At 31.0% G+C, this 11,030-nt stretch overlaps 1 protein-coding gene across 1 annotated transcript; it reads left to right on the top strand.

Moving 5' to 3' along the window:
• The first annotated feature begins 7,669 nt into the window (after positions 1-7,669).
• On the top strand, positions 7,670-9,703 carry LOC106333387 (mannan endo-1,4-beta-mannosidase 3-like). Its single transcript, XM_013771841.1, has 4 exons — positions 7,670-7,999; positions 8,113-8,307; positions 8,434-8,768; positions 9,316-9,703. The coding sequence occupies exons 1-4, from the start codon at positions 7,670-7,672 to the stop codon at positions 9,701-9,703; spliced, it is 1,248 nt and encodes a 415-aa protein (XP_013627295.1).
• Positions 9,704-11,030: the final 1,327 nt, after the last annotated feature.

The raw sequence follows: 11,030 nt of genomic DNA, 5'->3' as shown, positions 1-11,030 counted from the left end.
ATGCATATCGAAGGCGCTTGGGAGACCGGAAGCATCATCGACCCTGAAACCACCATCACCGGAGCTACATAACGTCGAATCGCCTTCTCTCTCTCTCAATGTTTTAGGCGAAAAAAAAAATGGGGACTTAGGGTTCGGGTCTTCAAAATCCCGCAGGTTAAGCCCATCCCGCTTTCGACCCGTCCCGTTTTCGACCCGTCCCGCTTTGAAACCCGTCCCGCGAGGCCCGCAATTTTGTGGGCTTACCAAATGGAGGCCCAATCCCGCCCCGCAGCAAGTCTTTATTGGCCAGGCCCGCGGTCCAGGTCCTTGATTGTCATCCCTACCGCTTATATTATCAAATATGCGGTTACCATTCGGACCCTTAGTTTATTCTAATCATTAGTTTATATAATTTTATTGTATATTTAATTATTTATTATTAAATAAATAAATAAAATAAAGTGGAAGTGCGTTTTTCCATTGAACCGCTACTTGTTACGTGTTTACAAATTTCAAGTGCGGTCCATTAATTACAAGACCATTTTACATCAGTTACTGTGTAGGTGCGGTTTTACTTTTTGATTTACCAAAACCGCAAAGTTTTTAATTGGTTTTGTGATTGGTGACTGTATTGCGGATTGGACAAAACCGCTTCAAATACCACACTCAGACTTTTACCAATCACTACCATAGAACTTGAATTAGACAACAAGTTGGTTATTTTATTTTGTTTTATTAAATTTTTTTCTCGTCAACTGGTTATATTATAGATGTTATGGAACAAACATGACCAACGGACGAAGATGTGTCTGTGGTTAGCTAAGCCGGCAGAAACACAATATCTTCAGAATCTAAAACCCATAAAGGACAGCAAAAGCCCAAACAATAACAAACTATGACGTTTATAGACCAACACTTTAAACTAAGCAACAAGACTCGTGGATCACGAATAGCACTCTCAACAAAACAGAGAAATCTAAATGATAGAGAATCTATGAATGCTGTTGAACGGGAATGCCCCTGACCAAACCACTGTAAAACCACTCCCTCCTAGTACAACGAGGAAACACCTCAGGACCCAAGTAACACAAGCTTCACAAAGCGGTAAGGGAGAATCCTTCAGATTTAGTCAACCTCCAGAAATGGATGAGTCGTACACGACTGAGAAACGCCAAGAAATGAAGCCACACAAAAATCAAATCTCCACAAGATCTGAACAAGCAACTAGGAGCCAAGCCCACCTAACCGGAGCACCAAGAACACATGCCATAAACGGCATAAAGACGGATCAGAGGAATCCACAACAAACTCCATCACCTTAGAAAAACCTGAAAAACAACATACCATACAAGAAGTCCAGAGATATGCAACACAACAAAACTCACCAAATCTAGGCGTAGATTTCTAAACAAAAGCTTTGTGGCTAGGCCACACCGTGAATCATCAGATCCGGAGCATTTATCAAAAATCTACAACAGATCTGGGGTTCATTGATTTGACCGAAGCATATATCTTAAAACTGAGCCTTAGTGACAAACCAAACTCAAACCAAGCAAAGAGGAAAAAAGACAGAGATTGGGACCAAAAAATAAGTTGATTACACAAGAAACTACAAAAAGTTGATTGCCCAATCAAATAAACTAGTGGAAATCTGAAGCGGTTGTCCACAAAATTACCTCTGACAGGGATGTGAAATCACTTGTTAATCCATTGAATCTAAGAATCTAAAAGCATTGGTAATATCTATATCTATCTATCTATATATATAAAGAACAGTTTACTTCTCTCCCAGGGAGTCCACGTCGTCTGCCACATTACTAATTCGAAGTTTCATGGTGCGACACGTGTCCCACCATCACAAAACTCATCGTTTCATTTAAAAATAGGCATATTGGGCTTTTTGTTAATCATCATAATTGTAGTCCAAACAGAAAGGCTCAAATCTGATAACTCACATGAAGCGCTAGGGTTTCTGTTCTTCTTCCAAATTCGCTACCTATCAATTTTTTTTCTGCGTTATCTCTCACACAGTCAACGGTGTTTCGACTGTTTTAATTACTGAAATCGTGATGGAGAATCTCTTTGTCTGTCTCCTCTCGCGTCGTTTAGCTTTCTATTGCACTCAAACGAAACCGTCAGAGTTACAGATTCAACACCATTATCGTCTTCTTAACTCCAAAGAGCGACGTTTAGCACGATCTTGATATTTAGTAGCAAATACTCTCTCAATTTAGTATCCTCAAGTACATCACCTACAAATCAGTAAGATAAGAGAGAGCCTATATTCACAAAATTCATCGATTGTTATTTTGATTTCTTTGCAGAGATCATGAATCGAGATGAATCAAAATTTATTGATTCGAATTTTAGTACAGAGCAAGTCGTGGAACTTTATTTAGTTATGAACAACAAATCACTCATATTGACATCTTCCAGCTTTTAGCTCTTGCATTGGTCTGATAAAGTTTTGATTTTTCTGTGTATCATAAAGATCAATATCCAAACTGGAGAAGAAGAAGCTGGTATAATTTATGAGCTCAGTTTTGGTTTCTCATTTAAATAAATGTTCTTTTTTGCTGAGAAACGTTTCAATTTTGAGACTTTTTGTTTGAATTTGATAGTATTAGCAAGACTTCATTGCTGTAGATGGTCATGTTTCATTGTTCCTTTATTGTTAATTGATCTTTTGTTGCATTTATGACACACAGGAACCTACGAAGACGAGGCTTCTCAACTACACTATGAATCGTAAATACTATTATAGATGTGGGGAAGAGAGTTGGTTTCTCTGGTCATTTATATGAATTTTAATTTTCAACCCACTATCTCTGCCCTCTGTTGACTTGACCTTTTTGGGCCGAGCTTGGAGACGTATTCAACCTCTGCAATCGGATGTTTACGTTCAAATCTATTTTAATGCTTGCAGATCAATTGGTAAGTACTGATAAGGATAAATTTATCTTGCCGTTTTGTGATTGTTGACTTCTCAGATTAGTGTGGTTTTGGTGATTTGATTGACCTTTAGTGTTTGATTCTTGGTTTTTTTTTTTGCTTATATCACATTGTATCCTAATTAATTTTGCTTTTGATTGATGTCAGGTTAATATCATTGATATGACTGGTGTAATCTTAGCCCTATGCAGTGTTGGTGGTGTGCAGAGTCAGTCTATTACAGTCGACATGCAAATGAGGAGATTAAAAGTTGCAAGAATCTACAGCAAATGGAGTTTACTCCAGGTAGAATTCATTTACTCCCCTCTATCCTATGTAGACCTTCTCCTTGAAGATATTGTCTTAATTTTCTGGAAGCCTCTTATTCTGATATTTTGGGGTTCGGAATACATGTTATTGTAGGTGTGCATCCCAACACCATTTTGAGCAGAATCAAAAAGACAACGCAAACAACAATGATGCACAAAAGCAGCTGGGAAGAAAAGAAATCGTAATAGCTCAGAAAAATGTAGGTAGAAACATTTTTCTAGCCTAAACAGGTGCTTTATGTATTTCGCTAACGATCTGGAATGTTACCAATAATATTTTTATATGTTAGTGTAATCTCAATAAGAATCACAATTGGTTAAGCCTTTAGAGGATCATATGTACAAGAAGAAAAGAAAAATAATGCAAAAATTCTATGTATTTTGATCTGTATGAGAAAAGAATAGAAAAATAGATTCCAAACCATATGAAATTTCCTCTATACACACAACGCTTGCTCAAACATAATATAGGTTCTCGGGGGAAAAATATTCCCTCTAACGTATAAAATACAATTTATGATATAATTACTATAAGCCAAGATGTTAACTAATACTTTTATCATAAACCAAGATACTTTTATCTAAGTGTTAAGTAATCAAAAAGACATGTGGATTTAGAAATGTCAATTTGAGAAAAAAAATGACCATCCTTCCAAAGTTAGAAATGCAAAGTTTTAATTTTGCTCACTAACCAAACAAAAATCAATAATCTATAACGAATATGGTAAAAACTCTATAAATTAATATTCAATACATTAACATTTTTTTGGTTTTGAATTGTATCGATTCAAAATATGATATAAATCGATACGATAATAAGATAATAATTTGTATATATATGATCGCATAAAAATATAAGTTATATATATATATATATATATATATATATATTTAATATAAGTACAAACAAAAAAAACTTGAGAAAAAAATGACGACCCTTCCAGAGTTAGAAAATTCTAATTTTGCTCACTAACAAAACAAAAATCAATAGTCTATTACTAATATATATGGTAGAAACTCTATAGATTAATATTCAATAAATTAACAAATCTTTGGTCTTGAATTGTACCGATTCAAAATATGATATAAATCCATATGATAATAAGATAATAATTTGTATATATATGATCGCATAAAAATATAAGTTATATATATATATATATTTAATATAAGTACAAGCAAAAAAATCGTATTGTTTATTTCATACTCACACCATAATTTACCTCTATTTTTTAATATTTCAATATATTTTGATAATATTTAATAAAAGTAATATCAAAAAAATTTAAATTCTATAAAAAATATTTTATATACATCAAATAATAAATAAAACAATAGAAAGTTGATTTTCTAAAATGTAATTAATGTATATGCACGATAAAATCTAAAAAGGAAAGTTTTTCTAAATCAATAATTCTATAAATTAATAAAATACTATAGCAACAATATTCTTAATTTATATATTTTTACTGTATTAAGGTTACCATACAATAGATTAATCATCTTATTAAGGATCCATCAAAAATGAACTTTTTGTGATTTTTTATTAAGATCAAGTGTAGAAAAAAATAAAATAACAACAAAGCAGTAAGCGCAAATTGATAATAAAAATCCGCATAAAAAATTGTTGTTTAACAATAGATAAAGTATCCATAATAACTCATCATAACATAAAAACCAAAAAAAACAATTGTTAATAATAGCAATTACTAACATTGTCGAAAACAACTATATTAACTTCGACAAAGAGTTCTTCTAAATTAAACCTCTTTTTCCACTATTTTATAAACCCTCAAAAAGATACAATGGTATTTGAGAACTCAATCTCTGTCTCTTTTGATTGATTTCAATTTATTTATGTATTTTATATTTTTATAATACTTAAAATACTATAAAATCTTACGACTTTTAATTAAAACAGCAACAATAGTAAGAATTCAGTTATTTTAGTTATATAATTGAAATTTGGTGTAGACAGAATAATCATACGCACACCCTTCTTTAACATATAAGAAAAATTATACAAAGTTATATATTAATAAAAACCGATACATCAGATCTCCGCGTAGCGCGGACCTACCCTAGTATTACTAGGGTTGTGATGGATAACAAGTGGAGAAAAAAGGTGAAATGAAAAAAATAAAAAAAAACTGGAAAAGTAATAGTGAAACTCAGCGCAACGTTTCTCTTTCTACTAATTTAGAGAAATAGATTACCTGACTTTATTTCTTTTTGGCGTAACTTGGTTGAATATATGTTCCACTTGATTGGTTAATAATAGCATAAGTCAGCTGAAAACTTTTTTACTCTACTTTATTAACGCTATAGATGTCATCCAGTCACATTCTAGGTCTCAGAACATCAACATTGGTTGAGATATAAGGAGAGTATCTCTTAGTTATAATAATAATAATTATTATTATCTAAAATTAATTAAATAATTAGCTTTAAACAAAATATATGAAGCTACACTAATTATATTATTATTATCTAAAATTAATTAAATAATTAGCTTTAAACAAAATATATGAAGCTACACTAATTATATTATTATTATCTAAAATTAATTAAATAATTAGCTTTAAACAAAATATATGAAGGTACACTAATTATAACATGACATGTGGACATATTCTATTGTCTTTCTCCATAATCGATTATTCCCATATCTCTTTTTTTTTTCTCTCTTTTTTAGATTTTTTAATTTTTTTTTTAAAAAAACGTAGTCAAAACAGCATCGTTGTGGGTGCTAATGTATGATGTTTTAATACGGAACTAGATTGTGCGGGTATTATTTTTCAGTGGATTAAATTTAAAAATAATTATTTATTCAAAAAATATTTAAGAGTGGTTACGTTTTTTTTTAAAAAAATTATATGGTATTATTTGCTCATATCGGTAGTATAACTTTAATCAAAATTTTAGCATAGTATAACTCATTTGTCATTTAATGAATTTATGATTTTTATTTATTATTTTCATTATTTAATTATAATATTTTCATTTTACATCAAAACTCATCATATTTTAGGATAATTATAATTTAAAATGTTAATTTTTTGGATTTTTTCAAAACATTTCTAAAAAGATCTTTCAAAGAGATGACAAAAAAAGAAAGATCTTTCAAAGATTTTGTTATATATTTTTTAGAAATATTGAGTTGCATTTCAAATAAAAAAGTAAAGATATTGAAAGATATTCTAACTAAAATATGAAAAAAAAAATTAATATAGTTCTTAGGAAATGATCCAAATAAAAAAATAACACATGAAAGAAGTCATGACTTCTATTTTAATATATAAGATAAAATAGAATAATTGTTTTGATAAAAAGTAGAATACTGTTATAATAGATAATATAGTTGAATTTCAATTTAACTCTACTATATTTGGATTAAAATAAAATAAAAGGTAAAAATGTATTATTGTATTCTGGACCGAAAATTGAATAGGATTAGAGATGCTCCGAAAACATATCTAAATCCGTTCATAAAACCAAACAAAAATTCGTCTTTTTAAGTTTAGTTAGGTGCCGATTCTAATGTCCCCATTACTTAAGTATAAACTCACTTTCACTAATCCCCATTTGGTTAGATCGAATAATCCAAATGGCCGAATATCAAAGCCTTATACCAAACTAAGCAAAAGGTGTGTGACTGGACCCAAGATGAAACATGAGTGTCTCATACCACTGATGAATTAACCGGCATTTTTATCAAGCCAGCAAAAGGAATGAATAAAAGTGAATCATCACTGATCAGTGAAGTACATTGACAATTTACAAAATTTATCAGAATCTTTTGTAGTTACAAAATTTAAAATTTGTTAGCTGTAAATTTTTGGCAGTCTACAAGACTACAACATATTCTCTATCTCTTCAAAGGAGAAAATCGAGGGTTGCTATATACTGTATATTACTTTTCTTGTAAATGTCATTGTGTTTAAAATATTTTTTCTTGTAATGCTACTCTCAATAATATATCTTAAAACCCCTGAAAAGACAGCTTTTTGATTTTATTCGAGCAGACTCAATAAAAACTAAAGGGAAAAATATCTCACACATATATCATCTAATTTTCCAATTACTTATCATTTAGAGAAATTGAATAATCGGGTTAGGTATAACATATTATAATTATTGTGTAAACAGTTTATATAATAATTAAGAAAAACGGCATAGCTAAACCTCGTAAGAAAATCTTTTTATTTTATTTGAAATATTTCGTTCCTAAAATGTTACATTAAAATGACCATAGCTGGTACAGAATCATGACAGTAAGTATGTAAATCAACAGATTAATGAATGTAAGAATGTTCATGCATGGTTATAACTGTAAGAAAGCACTTAAGCCTTGCATATATATATATATATATATGTACTCACTGAAGACAATAGAGAACAAAAGCAAAAACAAAGTAAATAACAAAATGAAGTGTTTGTGTTTGATCGTGTTTCTAGCGTTTGTGATCACACACAGCTACAACGATCTAGAAGTAGAAGCTGCGTCAAGTGATGGTTTCGTGAGTAGGAAAGGAGTCCAGTTCATTCTGAACGGTGAACCATTTTACGCCAATGGATTCAATGCCTACTGGCTCATGTACGAAGCCACCGATCCGAACACAAGGTACAAGGTCACACATGCCCTTGAGAACGCGGCCGGTCAGGGTCTGACCATCGCACGCACGTGGGGATTCCGTGATGGCGGTTACCGTGCTCTCCAAACCAACCTTAGTTCCTACGATGAACAAACGTTTCAGGTAAGTACACATGCATGTGAAGTCTAGAGTTTACTCAACAATTGTGAAGCCTTTAAATCTAAATATCTTTTTTTAATGTTAATAATTCGTTTTACATCTTTGATGGTGGAAAGGGTTTGGATTTTTCGATAGCCGAAGCAAAAAGAGTCGGTATAAAAATGATAATCGCATTTGTCAATAACTTTCCTGACTTCGGAGGAAAGAAACAATACGTGGCTTGGGCTAAAGATAAAGGCCAAGCCGTAACTTCCGAAGACGATTTCTACACCAACGCTTTTCTTAAACAAGCATACATGAACCACGTCAAGGTACACATACTAAACTAACTAACCCTGTTACCTATATATTTTCATCCAGCCTTAATTAGCATTCAACATCATATATTTATAAGATACTAATTAAATTATATAACCTATGATCTTTTGCTTTATTAGACTGTGTTGAACAGAGTGAATACATTTACCAAAGTTGCATACAAAGATGAACCAACCATTATGGCTTGGGAGCTCATGAATGAGCCACAATGCAGAGCAGATACAAGTGGGAAAACCCTTACGGCCTGGATTAGTGAAATGGCTTCTTACGTAAAATCACTTGACTCAAACCATCTCCTATCTACCGGATCTGAAGGCTTCTATGGTCAATCAACTCCTCAAAGAATGACTTCTTTAAATCCGGTTGCAGCCAACATTGTTGGAAGCGATTTCATCGCTAATCACAATATTGATGCCATTGATTTCGCATCCGTTCACTCTTACCCTGACACATGGTAATAATAAACTCACATAATTCCTTAACACATCAACTTATAAAAGATCATTTACGTTGCTATTGTAGTCCATCACATGAATGAATTGTTTTAGTATTTTTTTTCGCTAAAAACTAGCACTTTTTAAATCTTTTGTTTTTATATCCATAGACAAAAGTATGCAATATGAGGATAAATTATCTTCTACTCAAAACATGTTTGGTTTTATAAGTTTAGGGTTTATGGGATTATTTCTTTAGGATGCAATAGGATTATCATTTTATGGAATAGAATGATGTAGAAGGGTTTATTTCATCAGTCATTCACAAAAATATATTTTTCTTATAATAAAATAAAATGATTATTCCATTAATTTAATAAATATATAAATTGACTATATTTCAATATAAATTTGATGAATAATAAATAGAATGAATTTATTCGGTTTTTTTATTCCATCCATTAAACAGAAAACTCATTTCTTAAACATCGGGTGTTGCATTAGGAAAACAATTGTTTTTTTTTTAAGTTGAACAACATTACATATTTCATGCTTTTGAATTTACAGGTTTCCTAAGTTAGATGAGAAATCTCTATTGGACTACTTAAGAAAAAATCTCGCAGGCCACATCGAAGATGCGCAAAACGTTCTTAAAAAACCTCTCATTCTAGGAGAATTTGGGAAACCATCGGATGCACCAGGCTATACTCAGGCTCAGAGAGATGCCGTCTTCACTACAGCGTTCGACATCATTTACGTGTCTGCCCAAAAAGGCGGTGCTGCTGCAGGAGCATTGTTTTGGCATCTTATTAGCGACGATATGAACAACTTCAGAGATGCCTACTCCATTTCACTTAGTGAAAAATCTTCGACTATTAATATCATTGGTCAGCAGTCACGAAAGATGAATTTGATTGGTGGAAAAGGAAAGCCAGGTCGCAAAAACAAAATTTGATATTTTAAAAGGTTATTCTATAATAATTTGATCATTTTATTTTCATTATCAATTGTAACAAATAAGTTAAGTGACAAAATTAAATTCAGTGTACACTGAAATGATATCCAGTTCCTCAATTTATATATCCTTAACTTGTCTCATGCCTTCACATAAACATACTCATTAAACCAAAATCATGTTAAAAGAAGATTAAGTAGCTTAACTACATACGATTACCTCAATATTTTAAGCTGAATATTTTAAATTATATTATGGAATTAGATCTTAAGTTGCATCATTCAAGCACATGCCTAATCTCTTTCTATAAGTTTTGAAGTCACGCAAATGCCTAACATCTTCAATTGAATCATTAAAATACCTGCCTAAGACACATTAGTTATTGTGTAGAAAAAATCTCACATCCAATTTCCTCTATGGATTGACCAGTTCAATTTTAAAAACACATGCTTAAACATACTCATTAAACCAGTGCACTGAAATGATATCCAGTTCCTCAATTCATATATAACTTCCTAAACTTGTCTCATACCTTCACATAAGCATACTCATTAAACCAATATTATGTTGAAAAGAGATTAAGTAGCATAACTAAGGTTACCTCAATATTTTAAGATGAACATTTTAAATGATATTATGGAGTTAGATCTTAAGTTGCATCATTCAAGCACATGCATCATCTTTTTCTATAAGTTTTGAAGTCACACAAATGCCTAACATCTTCCATTGCATCATTCAAATACATGCCTAAGACACGTTAGTTATTGTCTAGAAATAGTGTCACATCCAATTTCCTCTAAGGATTGACCAGTCCAATGTTAAAAATACATATGCTTGATGCCCATTGTCCACGTCAAACAAGTTATGGTTCTTATACAAAATTTTAGATCAATTTCAAAACGAAATTTAATTGTCACTAGACCCTGACCCGCGCGCCAGCGCGGATTTGAATTTTCGGTTTTTGGTTATTTATTTAGCAAAATAATGTATTTGTAATATTTGATGTATTATATTCACCAAGTAAATAATTTTTTTGGCATCTTAAACCATCTATTTACGATGAATATTCGATATCATATAAAAAATTGAACAAATTGACGTAATTAGAGAATTGTAGACGATATATAAAAATAATGGTTATTAATGTAAAATATGAATAAATATTATATTATGACTTAGTATGACATAAGAGATTATAAATTAGTTATACATGTTTAAAGAAAATAAAATGATTTTTAAACTTCTATGAAAAATTTAACATATAAAAAAGGCGATGAATTAGTCATCAAATTGTAAATAATTTCATAATTTTATTAATAATAAATTA

The sequence above is a fragment of the Brassica oleracea genome, chromosome C3, assembly GCF_000695525.1.
Source record: "Brassica oleracea var. oleracea cultivar TO1000 chromosome C3, BOL, whole genome shotgun sequence".
In the NCBI taxonomy this organism is placed as follows: domain Eukaryota; kingdom Viridiplantae; phylum Streptophyta; class Magnoliopsida; order Brassicales; family Brassicaceae; genus Brassica; species Brassica oleracea.
This window is presented reverse-complemented; position numbering and strand designations above follow the sequence as displayed.